The sequence below is a fragment of the Centropristis striata genome, chromosome 7, assembly GCF_030273125.1.
Source record: "Centropristis striata isolate RG_2023a ecotype Rhode Island chromosome 7, C.striata_1.0, whole genome shotgun sequence".
NCBI lineage: Eukaryota > Metazoa > Chordata > Actinopteri > Perciformes > Serranidae > Centropristis > Centropristis striata.
Genome location: NC_081523.1, coordinates 35,345,692 through 35,369,924, shown reverse-complemented (window position 1 = coordinate 35,369,924; position 24,233 = coordinate 35,345,692). Strand labels below are relative to the sequence as shown.

Below are 24,233 nucleotides of genomic sequence, written 5' to 3'. Positions count from 1 at the left end.
ATATTGACTTTATTTATGACTTTTTTTTTAGACTTTATTCTGACTTTAAAAAAAAAAAGTTTTACATATTTTATTAATACGTTTTCAGTTTTCTAAACATACATCACAACTACAAGGGAAACACCAGCCCCCCACCCTCAGGGATAAAGAAATGGGAAAAACAAACAAACAAACAAAACAAAAACAAAATGAGGCTAATAAACAAAACAAAAACATGCTCTTATAGGATTCAAAGTATTATAATACTGTACAATCGGTGCCAGCCACTGAATGGGTATCTGTACACATATGTGTCTATATGTACAAACTTACATACATAAACACTAGCACTTTTGGCCATTTTGGATGGATAGGACAGAAATGGTTGCCACATTTTGTCAAAGGTTGCAGGGCTGAGAGAAACATTATATCTAACCTTTTCCATATGTGATAAGTTGGTTATTTCTGCTAGCCAGGTTTTGAAAGAAGACACATCTTAATCTTTCCAAAGGGGTAGAATACTCCTTTTTGCAATAACCATGCCATATTGTAATGTCTTTCGTTGTAAGTGGGGTAAAGCTAATAGATTTCGGGTCCCGTCGAAAATGGCAGTGCAAGGATCTGGTGCAATATTATTATTATTTTATACTTCAGAAAAGCACTCAAAAATACCTGACCGGAACTTGTTTAGCTTGGGGCAAGACCAAAAGTGTTGGCCCAGGGTGCCTTCAGCTGATTTACATTTTGGGCAAATTGGGGAGACAGAAGGGTAAAAAGAATGTAGTTTGGTACAGGAGTTCTGCCGCCTATGAAGTACTTTAAATTGAATAAGTTGGTGTCTGGAGTTTATGGAGCAACTGTGAATGTTGTTAAGATAGGCTCCCCAGCTATCATCAGTGACCGTCACGCCCAGGTCTTCTTCCCACGCTTCCTTTAAATATTGTGTGGTAACCAGGTCATGTGCTGCGAAAAGATCGTCAAATCGAGAGAAAAACCTCCTTGAGTCGGTGGCCTGCTTCATAAGAGAGTACAGTTCGATGGTGGCAGGGATAGAGTCAAAGAGTATTCATGCGGATGTAATCTCTAATATGGAGGTAGCGGAAGAAATGTGTATCTGATGTGTATCTGGGAGTGTATACTTTTCCTTTAACAGAGCAAAGATGGCAAAACTGTTGTTGATATAAAGTTTAAAAGTACTATCAGTAAGTGAAGGGGGAAAGGCATGGTTATAGCAAACAGGAGTGCAGGTGGAGGTTTTGGGCAAATTAAATGCTTTCCTTATTTGATTCCAGATTCTTAGAGAACTTGAAGCCATAAAGCCATTATCTTATCGAGCTTTTGGGGAGGTCCTGTTCGATTGCAAGCCATGAAGGGCTAGTGGTGGTGACTTTACCTGGATATGCATTTTTTCAATACATCAATGCTCTAGCAACAGTAGTGCTGGAAATTAGGCAAACTAAGGCCTCCCATAAGTTTGGGCTTAGTTATATGCTTTTTAGAAATAAGGTGCACTTTAAATCCCCATACGAAAGGAAGGATAATAGAATCTAATAACTTAAAAAAGGCTTTGGGTATGAACATCGGTAAATTTTGGAAGAGGTTCAGGAACCTGGGGAGTGCCACCATTTTAATTGCATTAACACGACCTATCATAGACAAAGGCAGCAGTCTCCAGGTTTCAATGTTGGACTTCAGTTTTTCTATCATATTCAAATAGTTCATCTTATAAATCAATTTGGGATCTTTGGGGATAACATCACCTAAATACTTGATTTTATCTGCAGCGATGTGAAAGGGCAAGTTTTTAGTAAAATTGTAAACTGTAAGAGGTAAGAATTCACTTTTGTCCCAGTTGATCGAATAACCAGAAAGTACACCAAATGTTTTAATGAGATCTAACAGGGGCGGCAGGGATTCTTCTGGATGTGAGAGGAATAACACCACGTCATCTGCGTAGAGCGAGATGCGATGATCAACATTACCTAAGATTAACAGGACAATAGAGGGATGATTTCTTATACTAATAGCAAGAGGCTCCATAGCAATCGCAAATAATAGCGGGCTCAGAGGTCAACCTTGACGGCAGGAATGCTGTAATGAGAAGGGAGGTGATTTGATATTGTTAGTGATGACTGAGGCAGTTGGAGAGGCATAAAGCATTTTGATCCAGGAAGCAAAGTTATCGCCCAAACTGAACTCCTTTATCGTTGTCAAAATGTACTTCCACTCAACCTGATCGAAGGCTTTCTGGGCATCAAGAGCTAGGACGGAGATGTTAGAATCTTCGTAGAATCTGGAGTACACTATATTCATCAGTCGTCTAATAAATCCAGTTTGATCTTGATGAATGATGTTTGCAACACATTTATTAAGTCTGTTTGCGAGTATTTTAGTGAACACCTTAAGATCACAGCCGAGAAGTTCAATAGGACGATATGAGGCTGTATCGAACTCATCCTTATCTTTTTTCAGAATCAAGGAGATGTTAGCTGAGTACAAAGATTCAGGGAGTCGATGGGTTGCAATAGAGTGATTAAATATCTGCAACATCAAATCAAATCAATTTTATTTATATAGCCCAAAATCAACATGATGGGAGCAACCTTGTCTGAGTATGCCTTGTAAAACTCAAATCCATTGAATCAGACTTTATTCAGACTTTATTCAGGCTTTATTCTGACTGAATAAAGTCTGAATAAAGTCAGGATTACAAGCCTGAAGTCTGGTTTGATCCTGACCCTGCTGTACTTCCTGTCTTCAGTCGACCTTTTCCTTCGAGGCCGGGCGGCGCTGCGACTCTGGCGAGGGCGGCTTTGAGTTTGACACCAAACAGGGGAATTTCCTGTTCCAGGCGGTCGAAGCCGCCATCAACCTGCAGCGCATCTCGCTGCCCCAGAGGCAGACCTCCGGGGGGGGCCAGGTGAGTCCAGAGACCCCCCAGGATGTGAACCTGCCCCCCCTGCCCCTCAACCCGCCCATGGGCCAGTGCCGGACGCCGCCGCTACCGCAGAACCGCAGCGTCGGTCAGGTGAGCCCCAACACAGGTCACCTGACCTGTGTTACAACTTTTAGATTGGAGAGGATAAATTCAGGATTTCCAAAATAAATTAAGGATTTGTCAGTATTTTCTGAATAATTTGATGGTTTTTCTGAATAAGTTCAGTATTGTCCCAAAGAAATTCAGGTGTTCAACATCAAGTTGGGACTGTCAGAAATACATTTAGTATTTTCAGAATAAAGTTTGGATTGTCTGGAAAAAAAACAGGATTTCCAAAATAAAGTGAATAAAGTCAGGCTTTACGGAATACAGTCAGGATTTTTAAAATAAAGTCAGGATCTTTTCATGTGAAGCCAGAATTTCAAAATAAACTAAGGTTTTGTCAGCATTTTCAGAATAATTTGAGGGTTTTTCTGAATAAATTCAGGATTGTCCCAAAGAAATTCAGGTGTTCAACATCAAGTTGGGACTGTCAGAAGTATTTTAAAGTATTTTTTTAGTATTTTCAGAATAAAATTGGGATTGTAAGAAAAAAACAACTGGATTTTCAAAATAAAGTGGAGAATGTCAAAAATAAAGTCAGGCTTTATGAAATACAGTCAGGATATTTTCATGTGAAAGTAAGGATTGTCAGAATTAATTCAGGATTTTGAGAATAAAGTCACAATTTTTGCGAGAATACAGTCATAATTTTATCAAAAGAAACCAAAACCAAAAGAACTTTTCAGAAAAATTCTCATAATTCTCATAATTTTGTTGATTTACATTGGCATTTTAACATTTAAACATTTCAGAGTTGCAGAGACTGAATTCACATAAGAGTATAAAAGTATTTTGTTATAACTTTTTGTTTTGTTTGATGTTTTCAGGCGGCGGACGGCGTTTACAGCATGGTGACGGAGACTCCAACCCTTCAGATGATTCATCACAAAGATAAAGAGAGCTCCACTGCTGCTCAGCACCAACAGCGCCCCCCGCTGGTAGGAAACACGACCTGCACAACACATGTCTGTCCGTCTCTCAATACTGTCTGACTTCCTGTCTGTGACGCGTTGGTTCCTAATAAAGACTTTAATCTTTAATCTTAGAAAAAAGTAAGGATTATTGGAATAAATGCAGGATTTTTGAAATACATCCTGACTTTCACAATAATGTCAGAATTTTCTAAATTAATTCAGTATTGCCCCCCACCAAAAAAGTCAGAAATAGGAAGTAGGAAATGTCAGGAATAAAGAGAGGATTTTCAAAATAAAGTCAGGATTGTTAGAAATAAAGACAGGATTTTCAGGATAAAGTCGGGATTGTTAGGAATAAAGGCAGGATTGAAAAGACAAAAGCCAGAATTTTCAAAATAAAGTAGGGAATGTCAGGAATAAAGATGGGATTTTCAAAATAAAGTTGGGATTGTTAGGAATAAAGACAGGATTTTCAGAAAAAAGTTGGGATTGAAAAGACAAAAGCCAGAAATTTCAAAATAAGGTAAGGAATGTCAGGAATAAAGACAGGATTTTCAGAATAAAGTCTGGGTTGACAGAGAGTTCCACTCCTTCACAACAGCAACACTTCCCATTGGTTCCCACTGAAGATGTAAATCTTTGAAAACACAAATATTTAGGTTTAGGAAAGTGAAAAAGCGTCTCGAGAGACAAACTTATAGATACAAGTGAGTGCAGTGAAGATCAGACATTTTAGAGACAGAAAGATAAGAGAAACACATTCAGAAGGGTAAAGAGAGAAACAGCTCCACCTGCTGGACAGTTTGAGTCGTTACAGTTACTCAACTATAAATATGACCGATCAATAACTGATCCCTGATTGGTTGCATCTCTTCTGTCCTCAGTCTCGTCTGGAGCCTCCGGTGGACAAACTGCTGACGGGCGTGAAGAGTTTGACTCTGGACACTCGCGGCGTCCCCGTCCCCCGTAAAAACCAGGTGAAGATGATCTCCAGCTGCCCGCTGCCGCACGCCGACCCTGGCCCCAGCCCTGGCTCCGCCCACAACCCCAAACCTCACCTCAGCCCCAAGCTGAGCTCCGCCCCCGACCAGATGTACTCTCAGATCGGCCAGCACGCTGTTGCGGAGCGAGGCACCAAGAGGGAGAAGAGAGGTTGCGGCGGCGTTGGGGCCGTCCAGCCGGAGCCGGAGTACTCGCTCCCCTTCGACACCATCGCCATAAACGTCATGTCCAACATTGTGAACTCCCAGCAGGGCCATGGACCAGAGTCTGGCGCAGACCCGCTCTACGACAGCATCGACGAGATGAAGATCAGAAACATCTTTTTGAGCGCCGCTGCCACCGCCGCTGCCACCACCGGGGCGCCGTACGAGAAAGTGGAACACATCTACGACGAGCCCGAAGGCTGCGCCGCCACCGCCACCACTCAGAAACCTGCCGGCTCGCTGTACGACGACCCCGAGGAAATGAGAGGAGACGCCTGGAGGATCATGGGGACGCCCGCTGACCCCAAAGGTCACGAGTACCCATACAACCCCCGCGTGGACGACTACGCCGTGCCCAAACGAGCCCAGAGGGCGCATCCCGTCACACAAAGCACCAACGAAGGAGAGGACGACCAGGAGGAGGAGCCTCAGCCGGAGGAGGACCAGATGGCGGAGCAGCGGGACTCGCCATACAACAACGTGATGGTGAAGATGGCATAGACGAGACAGGAAACTCATCTAGACTCGTCTAAAACTCCAGGAGACTTTCTGCAGAATGATTCTCTTTAAAAACTCTTATTTTCATGATCAATAATCGTTTAGTCTATAAGATATCAGAAATAGTAAAAGATAAATATGCTTCACATAGTTATTTGACCGTGAAGACTTCAGGACGTCTGACAGAGAGACTTTCCCCTCAGACTGGGGATGGGAATGTAAAGAATTTAGTGATTCCGATTCTCTTATCGATTCTCATTCATTAAGGAATTAAATTATACAAATGGGTTTGTTTGCATTAACTGTTTAATATCTTCATCTTTAACTACTAATAACAACTAATAATTGCTCAGTTCCACTCTTATTGGTCCAGAGAAAATTCAATTTGGTGTTTTTAAGCCCAACTGATACAAAAACAACATACAACATAATACACTTTGGCTACTAACACTTGGGAATATTTAAAGTGCTTTGCATTCAACTTGATCCAAAACTAATTTCGACATAAAACAAAGAATGCTTCTGTAAAAATGAACATAATAAACAAAAATACAACTGCACTTTTCAACTCTGGCAGATTAACAGTTTTTGTGCAGGAAAATTAACAGAAAATATAGTTAAAAATGAGACATGACATCACTAGTTAAAACATCATGTAACTTTGACAATTCTAGGTTTAATCTGAGCAGATTACCAGAAAATATGCAACAAATTAACCTATTGAAGTTCAGAGGCAAAAGGGTGTAAACCTTCACCACAAACCTGGTCCCTGCTCGGTGACATTTGTTTTTCCTCTGTCATTTTACTCTTCCCTGCCTTGATGAAAAGGGTTGCTAAAGGTGCATGAGAGCTACTCAGTGTTGCCAACTTAGCAGCCTTGTCTCTATATTTAGACCATTCAGACCCACTAGAGACTCTTTTTCAAAAAAGCAACTAGCAACAAATCTAGGGACTCTTTCTTGTGTTACTGGAGACTTTTGGAGACTCGTTCCTACTCTTCTTAAAGAGTAGCAGGCGCCATCCCAAAGCACTCACAAGCGGCCCAGTCCTCCTGCAGCAGTCTCTCCCAGCTGCAGTCAGAGCAGGAGATGTTAACCCCTCTGCGTCCAGTTTGCAAATGAGTCACGCATGCGTGAAATCGCTGCTGGCTGTTTTACAGACGTAGGAGGAACCGGTAAGCGGAATCGTCAAGGAGGCAAACAATTCCTAGGAATCGAATTACTGGGAGCCGGTTCTCAGTTTGATCTGTTCGGTCCTACAACATCTGGAAAGTCTAGAAGAGCCGAAAGATTAAATCCTTTTATTCACATTCAGGTAAACGGAGCAGGTAGTAGAAGCCTTTAGGTGATTGCTCCACAGGAATGATAGATGTTGAAGAGCTTTCATAGGAATGAATAGAGCCCCGCCTCCAGCTCTGCATTGCTTCTCTTCATACGTTCATGTTTCTGTTCACACTGAACTTTAAGATGCTTTATGTTCTGTTTGTTCCTTTCCGTTCTCAGACTTTGGCTCTTCTGTCGTTTTCTATATTCACGGTTCATCTCATAGTGGTTTCAGGTTTAAAACTAAAAAAATAAAGATTTTCTGAATCGTCAGTGAACAAAATATATGGCTGATTTATGTCCGGAGCTTCACGTCAGAGTGAAGCCACACCCACCTTTATACCTGAGCGAGGTCTCGCTTGTGTTCGCTCTGGAAGAAGATCCCGGTACTCTTTATGCTCATTAACAGAACTATTTTGAGTGAGCAACTTTTATAGGAATGAACAGGGCTGCGTTCCAAATCTCAACATTTTTCTTTTGGCTTATAGTTCGTTCTGTAGCTGCTTTTACAAAGTATAAACAGTTACAAGCCGATTAAAAGTACATTAATTGGGACGCTTATAACTTAAATGGCAAATAGTGTTTATATTTAGTAAAAAGTTCATCAGTTTGAACGTCAGATATCTTTTCTTCGGTCACATAGACTTACAGATCACTGCTTTCTGATTTCACTGATCTCTCTTTCATGGGATCAGAGTCTGCTTCAGTCACTCAACATTTTTTAACAGCTTCATATTTATTCATATTATTACAGATGATTCATGAGATTTTATTAGATTTCAAAGAAAGAGAGAAAATGATGCATAGGTTGTAATGAAGTTGATTTATTGAAGGAGCTGCAGTGAGCAGCTTCGTCCAGCAGAGGGCAGCAGAGACTCAGACAATCAGGAGAGAGCAGAGGACTACAAAAGGGAAAGGAAACAAGAAAGAAACACCATTTTGCACAATAAAATATGAATATTTTGTCAAATTAATAGAAACTGTAAACTGTGAACATAATCCTTTTTTTCAGACTAAAATGAATATTGTATGACTCTGGACCTCGATCATGTGTCCAGATGTTCTCTGTGCAGCCTGTAAATCTGAAATAAATCCTCATTTATTCTTTATGTTTGTTGCTTCATTCTTTAAATCCAAAGTGATCGATAATTTGAAAAACTTCAGAGCCTGAAAAACTCCGTAATCATTTAAATGTGTTCAGAGAATCTTCAGAATTCATCGTTTGATTTCACAGGTTCAATAAAAACAGAGACAAAATCACTTCTGTGTCTTCTAATGTAATTATAAAAAAATATATTTAAAAGCAGAACTCTATTAACATACAATTGAGATTTTCGTAAGCCAATAAAAAGTTTTAACAGCGGGTAAAACTTTCAGATTCACATTAATATATTTTGTAGAATGTATTTATTTAAAGGACACAGGTTCAAAATTTGACAAGCTGAATTTATTTAATTTAGTAAATTTGATTTGATCTAATTTTATTCAATTAGTAAATCTCAGTGATTTACAATTACCTGTATTTCTTGTAATTTTGATGAAAACACAAAACTCAGTGCCTCAGAAAAATTAGATTATTACATAAGATCAATAAAAAAGGATATGTTAAACACAAATGTCATGCTTCTGAAAAGTATCGTCATTTCTATACTCTCAATACTTGGTTGGGCTCCTTTTGCATGAATTACGGCATTAATACTTGGTGGCATGGAGGAGATCAGCCTACAGCACCATGTTGCTTTTATAGCATCCTTCAAGTCATCTGGTGTCTCTCACCTTCCTCTTGACAACAGCCCATAGACTCCTATGGGGTTCAGGTCGGCCCAGTTTGCTGGCCAGTCCAGCCCAGTAACACCATGGTCATTGAAGCAGCTTTTGGTACCTTTGCCAGTGTGGGCAGCTGCCAAGTCCTGCTGGAAAATGAAATCATCTCCAAAGAGCTTGTGGAAGCATGAAGAGCTCTAAAGTGTCCTGCTAGATGGCTGCTATGTTGACTGTGGACTTCAGAAAACACAGTGGACCAACAGCAGCAGAGGACATGGCCCCAAACCACCCCTGACTGAGCACTCCAATATTGAACTTTTTTCACAATATTCAAATTTTCTGAGACACTGAGTTTTTGTTTTACATTTTCTCTAAGCCAGAATCATCAAAATTACAAGAAAAAAAACAGGCTTGAAATATTTCACTCTACGCATAATGAAGTGATATATGAATTTCACTTTCTGAAATGACTGACAAAAAATATTCAACTTCCTCAGTAACTATAAACCTTCTTCAACATTTACACATAACAAAACTAAATAATGATAGAAATATTTCAGTGGAAACTATCAGTGATTCATAACATCCAGGTCACAGCAAACACTGATAAACAACAGGTAAGTCAGGCAGCTGCGCTAAATAAAGGGATCTCGTCGGACAAAAGCACCACCTTTTTTTTTCATGTTCTCTATCACCATAGGTTTCAATTTTTTGATGGGACTTCATCAAGATTGTGGATCGGAGATGGCAGCCATATAAAGTCTATGAGAACCAATATACCTTCCAAGCCACTCAGAAGATCAATCTTGGTGTCAAAACCTACATTTTCTGGGTCAAGGAATCATTTAAAGCTTTTGAGAATATCACTAGATGATTATTTGTTCACATAGATATGTTCATTTTGGCCATGTATTTACGTCACTGCCAACTCAGTTCCTAAGCCTTGTTAGCCTTATATAAGCCTTATATATTATTATGGGAAAAATGATTAGACCACCCTTGTTTTCTCTAATAGGATAAAGGATTAAGCCGGGATATGTTGGTTATCCTGGCTCAACTGATCAACTGATAAACATTTGTGATCATTCATTTCAATCATTTTGGATAAATGATGATTTTAGATGATGTTGCAATTTACAGTTTCCCATAGACTATAATAGTCTTATAGTCTATGGCATAGACTATAAGACTATTATAGTCTTATAGTAACAGTAGAACCAAATAAACTACAGCTTTAATTAACAGTAGAACCAATGAAAGTACAGCTTTAATAAACAGAAGAACCAAAGAAACTACAGCTTTAATTAACAGTAGACCCAAATAAACTACAGCTTTAATAAACAGAAGAACCAAATAAACTACAGCTTTAATAAACAGAAGAACCAAAGAAACTACAGCTTTAATTAACAGTAGAACCAAAGAAACTACAGCTTTAATTAACAGTAGAACCAAAGAAACTACAGCTTTAATTAACAGTAGAACCAAAGAAACTACAGCTTTAATTAACAGTAGAACCAAAGAAACTACAGCTTTGATTAACAGAAGAACCAAAGAAACTACATTGACAGAAGAACCAAATAAACTACAGCTTTAATAAACAGAAGAACCAAAGAAACTACAGCTTTAATTAACAGTAGACCCAAAGAAACTACAGCTTTGATTAACAGAAGAACCAAAGAAACTACAGCTTTAATTAACAGTAGAACCAAAGAAACTACAGCTTTAATTAACAGTAGAACCAAAGAAACTACAGCTTTGATTAACAGAAGAACCAAAGAAACTACAGCTTTAATTAACAGTAAGAACCAAAGAAACTACAGCTTTAATTAACAGTAGAACATAGACTATTATAGTCTATGGGAAACTGTAAATTGCAACATCATCTAAAATGATGTTGCAATTTACAGTTTCATGAATCTTGAAATGAATCATCACAAACGTTTAAATAATGACAGTGGGTCTAGTTCTATGTGATAACAATGTGTAAAGGGCAGTGGAATAACTATTGGTTTCCATTTGTTTTGACTGCTGACTGAGATAAGAGATGAGATTAAATAGATCCTGGAGTTTAGCCTGGTCTGGAGCAGCCTAGCTCCATAAAATAAATCTCCATGGTAACTTATACCATAACATATCCTACTGCCCCCTACACTGCTTTTGTGCAACCGGATCATGGATTAGTTGAGCCAGGATAACCAAGATATCCCGGCTTAATCCCTTATCCTACTTTTATGCAACGGGCCCCTGGTGTTTGCTAAAATCGTACTATATAAATAAAGTGAGATTGGATAATAATAATAATGATGATAATAATAATAACAATACATATATTAGAGAAGTAAATACAATAAACTGTAAATAAAACAAAGAAAAAAAATACAAATAAGACTAATAATATTAATAATAATGATAATAATAATAATAATAATACATGTATTATAGAAGTGAACACAATAAACTGTAGATAAAACAAAGACAAAAATTACAAATAAGACTGAAATTAATAATATTAATAATAATAAAATGGCTTACATTTCACACTATAAACACAATAAAGTATGTGAATAAAGCAGGAGGTTTGATGTTAACATTTAAATGTCACTGAGATCCTCCGGCAGAAACACTGAAGCTCTTTATCCACCAAGTCATTCGCTAATATCATCAGAAATAATGAGATTTTAATTTAAATAAACCGTCTGTAGTCAGGAACTCGTCGGCTTGTTTTCAGGATCCATCTCAGATTATTTTACATTTTCCTGTTGGAACAAACGAGACGAGCAGCAAAGAAATCTGATTAATTCATGAACAACTTTAACTTCTGACTGTTAATGGACCTGAGGCTCCTGCTACACACACACTTAGCATAATTAAACAGAAACACACACATGCACAAACACACACACACACACACACACACACTCACACATAGACACACACAGACACACACACACACACACACACACACACACACACACACACAAACTCAATTAAAATGATGTGTGCATCGTAGGACACACTAAGAACCAACCAATCAGAACTCAGCATTCAAAAACATTGAACCAATCAGAGATTAGAAAATGTTCTGAGCTATTTTCAAATAAAAATTCTTTGTTTATTATAAAAACTGAAGAACCAGGACCAAAGAAACTACAGCTTTAATAAACAGAAGAACCAAAGAAACTACAGCTTTAATAAACAGAAGAACCAAAGAAACTACAGCTTTAATTGACAGAAGAACCAAAGAAACTACATTGACAGAAGAACCAAAGAAACTACAGCTTTAATAAACAGAAGAACCAAAGAAACTACAGCTTTAATAAACATAAGAACCAAAGAAACTACAGCTTTAATTAACAGTAGAACCAAAGAAACTACAGCTTTAATAAACAGAAGAACCAAAGAAACTACAGCTTTAATTAACAGTAAGAACCAAATAAACTCCAGCTTTAATAACAGGAATTACTTTGGTTCTTCTGTTTATTAAAGCTGTAGTTTCTTTGGTTCTTTGTGTTTCTTAATGTTCGTGTGTGTGTCTGCAGTTGGTTTGCATGTTGCTGGTACAGGGAGTCTCTGTGTTGCTGCAGGCGGCTGCATGACTGTGATGCTGTCCGACACTTCTGACTGTGCAACCAGCTACACACACACACACACACACACACACACACACACACACACACACACACACACGTTAACACAGACATTGTAACACACATATTCACACACAACCCCCAGGGACTCACCAGGCTACAAAAGCGTCCCAGCATGCATCTCTCTGTCCGCCTTAAAACACACTCAGCTGGGAACTAAAAGAGCATCTGTGTGTGTGTGTGTGTGTGTGTGTGTGCGTGTGTGCGCGTGTGTGTGTGTGTATGTGTGTTCACTGGCCTGGAAGCTTCATGATCCTGAACACAGTCAGGAGATGAAACAGTGAGGTCATACGTGTCCTACTTTATGTTCACAGCTGAGATTAGAGCAGAGATAGTGATGTCATCAAGAGGCTTCCACTGGGAGGATGAAGCTTAGCACCTGTCAGTTAGCTCCTGTCTGTTAGCTCCTGTCAGTTAGCTCCTGTCTGTTAGCTCCTGTCTGTTAGCACTTGTCAGTTAGCTCCTGTCTGTTAGCTCCTGTCAGTTAGCTCCTGTCTGTTAGCTCCTGTCTGTTAGCACTTGTCAGTTAGCTCCTGTCTGTTAGCTCCTGTCAGTTAGCTCTTGTCTGTTAGCTCCTGTCTGTTAGCACATGTCAGTTAGCTCCTGTCTGTTAGCACCTGTCTGTCAGCTCCTGTCAGTTGGCTCCTGTCTGTTAGCTCCTTTTAGCACCTGTCTGTTAGCACCTGTCTGTTAGCTCCTGTCAGCTAGCACATGTCTGTTGGCACCTGTCTGTTAGCTCCTTTTAGCACCTGTCTGTTAGCACCTGTCTGTTAGCACCTGTCTGTTAGCGCCTGTCAGTTAGCACCTGCTAACGAACAGAATCTGGCGGTCAGAAGATGTGACTTTATTCATCTCGCAGTGAGGAAATTCAGTAGTCACAGCAGCTGAAGAAAGTTTCACAGAATTATATAAATTAAGACATAAGACATAAGATGGCTTTCCAGAAGCTAACAGACTGATCCATTTGTTCTGTCTCTGAAGACTACAGTACCCATGATCCTCCCAGGATGTTGCTATGGAGATGTGACATCAAAGAAGAATGTTTAATCAGCATTTGAACAGATTCATCATCAGCTGCTGCCTGAGCTCTCTGATTGGATGACTTTATTTTTGAAAACCTGATTAAGGAGCAGCAGGGCTGATCTGAGGACCAGGATCTGGTCCAGACCTGATCCTGGACTGACGTTCACCTGTTCAGGTTTAAACTCGGCGTGAAGCAGAGATGACATCACTCTGTGTGTGTGTGTGCGTGTGTGTTTGAGAGAGAGAGAGAGAGAGAGAGAGAGAGTGAGCGAGAAAGAGAGAGTTAATTATAATGTATATCTGGTGAGCAGGCGGCTGGGGCTGGGGGATGCTTGTTTCCATGGCAACCACAGTAGGGATGTGGGGCTGCATCCCCGTTCCCGTGGCAACAATCATGCTGGCAGGGAATGGGTGATTAAAAACAGTAACAACCACAGAAGAAGAAGGAGGAGAGGAGACGTGTTGAATGGGGGATTTCCTCTTCTGCTGCTCTTCAGTTTTATATCAGGGCATTGATTACTGATTATTGATTACTAATTATTGATTTGTCTGGTTCATCTGGTGGGGTTTTCTCTACTGAACAATTGCTTTTAGTCATATCATGATTTATATATTTTTATGTTAACTCTTCCTCCTTCCTGATGACCAGATCATAAAATCAGATTTTATTTGTGTAACATGTAATGTAACATGTTACAATACATATCAGAACAAACAAACATTCATTCAAACTCACATCAAATCGAACACTTCAAAGTCTTCATCACATGACCTGCCTCGTCTGCTCACGATACACGTCCTAAACAACAATAAAACCCAAACAGTGGAGTAAACAAATCACCACACTGATAAAAACAAACAATGTAACGGCACAGACAGAGAAATAAAGAAGCCAAAAAAGTGTTCTTCTCTTTGTGTCCACCAGGTGTCCTCAGACTCTCACCTGAGTCCTCATGCACCTGCTCACCTGGGTCCTCTTCCCCTCGTCTCCACTCACTTCCTAACAGCTCGTCTGTCTGTCTGCCTGTAGGACACAAACAGGGCCAGAGAACATTGTACCATGTCAGATGTCATGTCTCTCTCCTCAGCCTCCAGCTCCTCCCCAGGTGTCTGAAGCTCCTTTAGATGATGAGGAGTTTCAGCTCTACTGAGATCTCCCTCTGGATGTTTGAGCTCCTCACCCTGTCTCTGAGACCAGACACCCTACAGATGAGACCGAGGACAACTGTAACACATACAAACAACCAACTAACCAACTAACTAACTAACCAACTGTCTGACTAACTAACTAACTAACTAACTAACTAACTAACGTACTAACTAACTAACTAACTAACTAACGTACTAACTAACGTACTAACATACTAACGCACTAACTGTTGCTTGTTTGTCATTTTAACTAATTTTTCCTTTTCAATACAACAAAGATTTGTGCAAAGAGTCATTTTAACCCTAAATATTGAGTCAAATAGCAAGATTCATTTGAGTTGTCTTTGTTTCGCAGCATGGACACTGGACACTCAAATATTTAAGTTGAAACAACAAGTTGGGTTTTACAGTGTAACTGACTGACTGACTGACTGACTGACTGACTGACTGAATAACTAAGTAACTGACTGAATAACTAACTAACTGACCAAATAACTAACTGACTGACTGACTGACTGAATAACTGACTGACTGACTGACTGACTGACTGACTGACTGACTTACTGAATGAATGAATGAATGAATGAATGAATGAATGAATGAATGAATGAATGAATGTATGACTGACTGACTGACTGACTGACTGACTGATATTCTGGATAAACTCTCAGCTGATGAAGACTATGTGATGTGAGTGAAAACCTCAGAACATTTAATGGACCCTGAGCTGAGATTCTGTCAGCCTGTTTATTTCACTTTATATTTTAAAGATGTGTGTTTTATTTAATTTAGAGTAAAGTTTTATTAAGGATAGTATGAAATATAAATAATAATGATAATGATAATAATAATAATAATAATAATAATAATAATAATAATAATAATAATAATTATTATTATTATTATTATCTAAACCGTGCCTCAGTGTGGAGGTATGTTTGTGAGCGCGCATCGCTTCATTAATTCAACAAACACCACAGAGGGCTCCGTGCACGCGCTCTCCTCGCGCGGCCGCGCGCATCTTCTCCTCCGTGAGCGTGCAGGGGGCGAGCATCAGGATCCAAGGACGGACCGCGGGTCATCCCGGAGTCCGCGAGCACCACCGACACTCACCGACACACACCGACACACACCGAGCCCCGGGACACACACACACATACACACACACGCACACACACACACCACCGGAGCATCATCATCATCTTTATCTTCATCTTTGTGTTTGTTGTGTTGGAGCGACGCGGTGAATCAACAGGACGAGGCGCGAGACGGAATCAACAATGTCACCGGGTCCGTTAAAACATTTCACCGTCTGATCCTCCGGGAGGACACAAACACAACGGCACCGGATTTTTTTTTTTTTTTTTTTACATTTATTAATAATATATATATATATATTTAATTTAAAACAAAACAAACACCTTCCACCTGAAGAGACATAACCGGAGCAACACCGGGAAGAACCCGCTGTCTGTCGGTACCGGAGCACCGGGAGGATAATCAGACGGTAAATCAACAGGAGACGAACGACGCAGGTGGTGCCGGAACCAAGAACCAGAACCAGTGAGTGTCTCATACAATCTGTTCCTCTGACTCCTTCACGCTAATTGTGTCTTCAATTAATCATAATTAATTCTGGAAATTGATAAAATCTTAATTCTCTTGTCATCACATCCTTTTCTTTACAAACAGCGTAGCGTTTTTGTGTGAAGAAATGAATGCATTACACCCCCCCCCCCCCCCCCCCCCCCAAAGAAATAATTTTCTTATTTATTCATTATTAATATTTAACATACTTTTTCTGTTATGTAAAGTGTCTTTGAGTGTTGAGAAAAGCGCTACACGAAACGAATGTATTATTATTACTATTATTATTGTTATTATTATTATTATTATTAATAATAATAATAATAATAATAATAATAATAATAAATAGAATAATAAAAACATTTCCAAAGAAAACTTTCTCTTATTTATTCATTTTTAATGTTTAATTTACTTTTACTATTATGTAAAGCGTCTGTGAGTGTTGGGAAAAGTCCTACATAAAACTTATTATTATTATTATTTATTTATTTTTATTTTATTTATTTATTATTATTATTATTTTTATTATTGTTATTAAATAAATTAATACAGACAAAATGGTAAATCTCTGCCATGTTTTCCTTCTCAGTCTGACCGTTTTATGTCCTTTCATCCTGTTTTAACTTCCTCTCAGTCGTTTTCTTCTTATCCCTTTTTCGGTGGGTTACTACATTTTCTAAAATTACATTTCTGATTTAATATTCTGTTTTATGATCTTATGCCATAAAATTTTAGTATAAAATGTAAAAAAAAAATCAGAACTCTGGGAAATTAAATAACAGTTTAGTGTTCCCAAAAATAAAAAGTGTAAAGTCAGAATACTCTCAATAATAATAAATAATAGTGATAATAGTTAAAGAACCAATCAGAGAGCCACAGCGAACATTCCAAACCACAGGATTGGCTGCTGTTGCTGGTGGGCGTGGCTTCGCTTCGATGTGTCAAACCATAGATCTCAGCAGACCGGAGGTTCATCTCCTGTTTATTTTATTAAGATTTTAAGAGATTTTAAGCCTGACACATCTTCGAGATGAACCGTGACCGTAAGACATTTCATTTTGAGCAAAAAAGATCAGAAAATTATTATTTTGAGAGTCACAGGGCATCAAAACTGAAACATTTGGCGGGTAACTTAGCTAATGTCATCATCTAACAGAGTCTAAAAGCCACCTCAGAACATAATATCTCATTTCTAGAGTTCTACATGTTGAAATAAAACATCTTGACTTGTGCAAGCTCTCCGAGTTAATTTATCAACAGAAAACACCAAACATCTGTTGTTTCTGCAGCTCTTGAACCTGCTGACAAATAATAATAAAACTACAAAATTAAATATCAATTTACATATATGAATTCTGATTTGTATCATATTTGATACATCAGGTCTTTTTGTGCAAATTGTTGCTTACAGTTTGCTTTTCTTGAACTAACAAAAACATATAATACCTAACATTTTTAACCTATTAAGACTTTGACTTCTTACATTTTCCTCAAACATGCAAATCATTTTTCCCCATACAACACAACATCATACATCTGCTTATATGAAGTTTTCACGCAGCAATGACTGATCCACCAGTGGAACCTGCATATCTTTTTTGCTACATCTGGTATTTTGTGCAATTTGTTGCTCAGTTTGTTTATCTTCAACACATGTATACATCAAGTTTTTCAGGGGAAAAAATCACACTGGTGATGTAGAGGTCTCAAAAACTTGTGTATCAAATAAGATACATTCGGCTTTATAGGGTTAAACCTGAAGGCAAGGAAGGTTTATTTTTATAGCACCTTTCAACAACAGGGCAATTCAAAGGTTTTTTTACACAAAACACTAAAAGCATTTAAAAGAGATATATAAAATGACATTCAAATAAATAAAAATTTAGGACTGAAAACAAGCAGATAAAAGATTTAGGAAAAAATATAGAAGTACATTCAAATATAACATTTTAAAATTGAAAGCAAGCTGATAAAATATATTTTTGAAAATATCAATATCAATATCAATATTCTCTACTCATAGCGGTAAACGAGAGGAGTCCTTTAATCTATTCTCTACTCATATCGATAGAAGAGGGGAGTCCCTTAATCTATTCTCTACTCATATCACTAAACGAGAGGAGTCCTTTAATCTATTCTCTACTCATATCGATAGAAGAGGGGAGTCCCTTAATCTATTCTCTACTCATATCGATAGAAGAGGGGAGTCCCTTAATCTATTCTTTACTCATATCGCTTAACGAGAGGAGTCCCTTAATCTATTCTCTACTCATATCGCTAAACGAGAGGAGTCCCTTAATCTATTCTCTACTCATATCGCTAAACGAGAGGAGTCCCTTAATCTATTCTTTACTCATATCGCTTAACGAGAGGAGTCCCTTAATCTATTCTCTACTCATATCGCTAAACGAGAGGAGTCCCTTAATCTATTCTCTACTCATATCGCTAAACGAGAGGAGTCCCTTAATCTATTCTTTACTCATATCGCTTAACGAGTGGAGTCCCTTAATCTATTCTTTACTCATATCGCTTAACGAGAGGAGTCCCTTAATCTATTCTCTACTCATATCGCTTAACGAGAGGAGTCCCTTAATCTATTCTCTACTCATATCGCTAAACGAGAGGAGTCCCTTAATCTATTCTTTACTCATATCGCTTAACGAGTGGAGTCCCTTAATCTATTCTCTACTCATATCGCTTAACGAGAGGAGTCCCTTAATCTATTCTCTACTCATATCGCTTAACGAGAGGAGTCCCTTAATCTATTCTCTACTCATATCGCTAAATGAGAGGAGTCCCTTAATCTATTCTCTACTCATATCGATAAACAAGAGGAGTCCCTTAATCTATTCTCTACTCATATCGCTAAATGAGAGGAGTCCCCTCATCTATTCTCTGATTTGCTGTCTATCTCAGCTGTAATTGGTGTCAGTTATGATACACATGCATCTGGATATTTAATTTTCTGGCATGTTGTGATAGAAACAAATGTGTAGAATACTTTACAGACAAAAAGAATAATCTATAAAACTAATAATGTGACAAATCAGTAATTAATCATTGGCTGCACCCGAAATTAATTCATGCCATTTCTCCAACGGTTAACTTTCCCACACTGACCAACAGACACGTCACTGAATGAAAACGTGTTAGCAGCAAAATATCTCGGCTCAAGAGGTCCATACAGTCATAAAAAAAATATTAGACCCTTGTTTTCTTGTTCATTTTAATGCCTGGTACAACTAAAGGTACATTTGTTTGGACAAATATAATGAGAACAACAACAATATCTGATAAGAGTTTAATTTAAGATCTGATATCTAGACATTTTCCATGGTTTTATTGATAATGATTTTGGTTATTATCAAAAATGTGTCCATGACTGGAGATGTAAAAATGACTAAAAAAACCAATACTACTTCTCCAGCATAATTTCACCTAGAGACTCCATTTAAACTTTAAACAGTAGACACAAGTCTTGTGTATTGCAGTGTTAATCCACGTTTCGATAGGTCATATAGTTTTTTATTAATCCCTGTTCAATGACCATGAATATTTTTGGAGAAATTCTGAGATTATAATGGGTGTGTATTGCCTGGAATCAGAGTGTGTGACATCATCGAGTGTAGAGGGAGAGAAAAAATTGTCAACAAATACATTTGAAAACTGCACTCCAGGCAGCAAATTCCACTCCACTAATTCCACTATTTCTACAGAAATAATTTATACATAGAAACGTAGGATATTGTGTCTTCTCACTCACAATCCTCTGGTAAAGCTGTCAGAGTTATAGTTTGGGCGCAGGACGCACAGATGCGCCACCAACACGCACCAACAGCCCCATTGACTCCCATATTAAAAATGCAGGAAGATTTCTGTAGAAAAGCATATGTAACAGTTTTCAGATTGCTCAAAGCTATTTCTTCATTTTTCTTCACAAAAAACATATGTAGCTGTTCAGGAAGAACTCAGGATGCTCAAAGTTATGGTTTTGCCAAAAATGCTTTCTGTTTGAGGCCAGAAATTCCAGTCTGTCCACCTCTGGCTGCTGCCACTGTGCCGGAACATTCTACAGCAGCAGTTAATTCCGTCGATTGCTCTGCTCTGATTGGTCGACCCCAAAGCCTTTCATCCTTTCGTCCTTCTCTCACAGAAAGAGAGACACAGACAGACAGACAGACAGACACACACACACACACACACACATACACACACAGGTAACTTTATGTGATTACAGTAACTATACACACATGCACTCGTCCAGATACACATGCTTCACACACACACACACACACACACACACACACACGTAACTTTATGTGATTTTAGTTACACACACACACACACACACACACACACACACACACACACACACATGCGCACACTCCTCCAGAGGAGGGCCAGGGAGGACTGAATGTGTTGGTGAAGCTGAAATAAGGTCTGTGTTAACACGAGCTGAAGAGATTGTCCTTCTCTTGTACGACATAAAATACAGTCAGTAAATAACATAGACTGTATAAATAATGGGCGTAGTCACCATGAGGTCACCCGTTGGTTTGTGGCCCATTTAAGGCATCGAGTTCAGTGTTACACTCGTCACCATCTTGATTCCGATACAGGGAGCAGACCATATCTGGACTGTGGAGGAGCGAGAGGGATCTGACGACACTGACTACAAGCCTCTCTACACCTCAACCTGACTGACTCATTTAAACTAACATCCCAGTTAATTCTCCAGTTAATGCAAACATGTTTGTTACTGATCTGAACACTGAACAGCAACTCCTTGGAGTGTCTTTTCATCCAACCAAACGCTGAACAAGACATTTAATGAACAAAACATTCAAATAAACTGTCATTGAGTGAAAATACAGTGAAAGGGTCAAAGTTATGAGACCAAACGGCTAAACGTCCTTTTTTATATCTATATAAAGTTGTATATAACTTTATTGACACGTTGCCGTGGATAAGCATTGTTCTGCTTCTCTCCTGATGACGGCTCGCCTCGTTAGTGACCTGTCAATCAAAGGTAGCCACGCCCCAAATCATACGATTCTTTCTCTTCTATTTTCTTCTATTTAATAGTGTAAATAATGGTATTTACACTATTAACATCAGATTGTCTTGAAGAAGATTTTGTACTAGTGATTGAGACCATAGTGTTGTCCTAAAAAACATTTCTGAGGTAATAAATCAAGTGAGAAGTTTTCTCATTTTGTATTGAAATGAATAGACCCAAATGCTTCTGCAGCCGTCAGCTCCCCTCTACTCCCTGGTAGAATGCAGCTGAAGGATCTTCCTGGTTCCGCTCACTGCTCACACCTGGAAGTTGCCACTTGGTAAATACCTCCACTGGTGAAGTTTGGAGTTTTTATGTATCCTTAAAAAGGCGGCTGCTAACAAGAGGCTAAATTAGACAACAGTCACTGTCGTGACATTAAACACGGAGGAGAACTCTGTCACTGTCCTCACAGCTGGGCCTGGCACGATAATTACTATATCGACTTATCGTCCAATATATAAAATGGACTTAATAGTTTTTTCTGGACTCAATATATTGCGTGTTTGTTTACATAAGCAATCAACATTTTGACCAGTTGCGCTGCTTCTCTCCCTCTAATGTCCCTCCGCCTGTTCTCTGTGGGATTTCCCAAGCAGCCATTCCAGCTGTTTATATGTTATTTATAATATAAAATAATATAATTCAAAATATTTTTCTCAGTGCATTTTTTTTGTAAACATGGCCTGATAGTCTATTTTATATGTTTTGATTGTAGTTTATTTATTCATGTTTTATTTATTTAGGATGTTTAATATTTCTTTTCCACTATTCAATTTCCATGTTTAATATTCTTGAGATTTAAAAATGAATTGCTATTGAAAAGGATTATTATGCTCTAATATGCACTATTTTCTAACATGCAAACACAGCTTTCAGTTATCTCGTTACTGACGTGCATTCAGATTATTACCTGATGATTCTCAGTTATCAGACTACTGTGTGAATGTAAACGTACTGAATGTTTGTGAAAACGGGCAAACGTATCCGGTGTAAACGCTTCCCCCCGAGGGAACAATGAGCTGTTGGCCTGAGTCTGTTCTAACCTTCCTCCTCGTTCTTCTCCTCCTCCTCCTTCCTCTCCTCCTCCTGCTCCTCCTCCTCAGTGGAGTGGCTCCGTGGCGTGCTGCTCCTCACCGTGCTGCAGTGCTGCTCGGTGGCCCGTGGCGGCTGCGAGCCCCGGCTGGTGAACATCGGCGCCGTGCTGAGTCAGAAACGATACGAGCAGGTGTTCAAGGAGGCGGTGAGCCAGGCCAACACGCTGTACGGCAAGGACAAGTTCAAGATGAACGCCATTTCCGTCACGCACAAGCCCAACGCCATCCAGATGGCCCTGTCAGTCTGTGAGGACCTCATCTCCAACCAGGTGAGTCCTCATGCCTGTCACCTGACTCAGCCTGTCACCTGAGAGTAAACATTTAATTGTGTGTCCCGCCCACGGTGAAACTCCATCGCAGAGAACAGAGGGCAGGAGAAAGAAACAACATTAAAATGTGTCAAATTTTTTTGTCTTCATTCTGCTTTGGTGCTGTAAAAGAGCGCTTAGGGTGGCAAAAAACCATTTAAGGGGTGCAAGAAACATTTAAGGGCTGCAAAAACACACTTGAGGGCTCCAAAAAAACACTTAAGGGCTGCAAAAAATTTTTAAGTGCTACAAAAACATTTATGGACTGCAAAAAAACACTTAAGAGCTACAAAAACATTTAAGGGCTGCAAAAAAAACCACTTAAGGGCTGCAAAAAACACTTAATGCTGCAAAAAAAACATTTAAGAACTGCAAAAACGTAGGATATTGTGTCTTCTCACTCACAATCCTCTGGTAAAGCTGTCAGAGTTATAGTTTGGGCGCAGGACGCACAGATGCGCCACCAACACGCACCAACAGCCCCATTGACTCCCATATTAAAAATGCAGGAAGATTTCTGTAGAAAAGCATATGTAACAGTTTTCAGATTGCTCAAAGCTATTTCTTCATTTTTCTTCACAAAAAACATATGTAGCTGTTCAGGAAGAACTCAGGACGCTCAAAGTTATGGTTTTGCCTAAAATGCTTTCTGTTTGAGGCCAGAAATTCCAGTCTGTCCACCTCTGGCTGCTGCCACTGTGCCGGAACATTCTACAGCAGCAGTTAATTCTGTCGATTGCTCTGCTCTGATTGGTCAACCCCAAAGCCTTTCACCCTTTCATCCTTCTCTCACAGAAAGAGAGACACAGACAGACAGACAGACAGACAGACAGACAGACACACACACACACACACACATACACACACAGGTAACTTTATGTGATTACAGTAACTATACACACACGCACTCGTCCAGATACACATGCTTCACACACACACACACACACACACACACACACACACACACACACACACGTAACTTTAGGGGCTTAAGGGCTACAAAAAATACATTTAAGAGCTGCAAACACAATATTTACTGTAATAAACATTTACTGTATCAGCTTCACATTTTCATCATGATCCAATGTCTAACTGCTTTGTTTCTTAGTTATTAAAAAAAAAAAAAGTGATTAAAAAACGGCCATGATGTTTTCAGTTTTCTTTAAAAAACCCTGAAGTCTGGAAACCAACAAGAGGAGCACTTTTAGAAGTTAGCGTTGAGTCTGAGAGACAAAAAGTTAAAACACTGAAACAGAGAAATAATAATAATTATATTTTAGTTTTTTAGTTCCAAATGGAGACAGAAACAGAACGAAGAGCTGAGAGAGAAACATCCAACAGATGAAGGAGAGAGACTCCTTTGTAGAAGAAATGAGGCCAACATGGCGCTGGACGAGAGAGAGAGAAAGAGAGAGAGAGAGAGAGAGAGAGAGAGAGAGAGAGAGAGAGGGGTAGAGAGATGGACGTCAGATTATCGTCCTCTCTCTCTGCAGAAACAGAGATGTAATCCGTCCATCCTCCCAGAGGAGAGATGGAGGGATTATAGAGACAGCAACACACACACACACACACACACACACACACACACACACACACACACAGCTGCAGGCTGCCTCTTCACATGTGTAATGTAGAAATTAT

The 24,233-nt window shown here is 39.0% G+C and overlaps 2 protein-coding genes across 3 annotated transcripts in view; both read left to right on the top strand.

The window, feature by feature from the left end:
• The window catches only part of dok2 (docking protein 2), a 19,468-nt gene extending 11,401 nt beyond the window's left edge, over positions 1-8,067 (top strand). The window contains exons 6-8 of the mRNA XM_059336216.1: positions 2,741-3,007; positions 3,847-3,957; positions 4,818-8,067. Of these exons, the coding sequence (XP_059192199.1) occupies positions 2,741-3,007; positions 3,847-3,957; positions 4,818-5,639 (1,200 nt within the window). The 3' untranslated portion in view covers positions 5,640-8,067. The remainder of the gene's footprint in view (positions 1-2,740; positions 3,008-3,846; positions 3,958-4,817) is intronic.
• A 7,620-nt stretch (positions 8,068-15,687) lies between these two features.
• Positions 15,688-24,233, top strand: part of grin1b (glutamate receptor, ionotropic, N-methyl D-aspartate 1b) — a 68,979-nt gene continuing 60,433 nt past the window's right edge. For both annotated transcript variants that reach the window (XM_059336235.1, XM_059336233.1), the window contains exons 1-2: positions 15,688-16,104; positions 22,294-22,553. In XM_059336235.1, coding sequence (XP_059192218.1) covers position 16,104; positions 22,294-22,553 — 261 coding nt within the window. In that variant the 5' untranslated portion in view covers positions 15,688-16,103. The remainder of the gene's footprint in view (positions 16,105-22,293; positions 22,554-24,233) is intronic.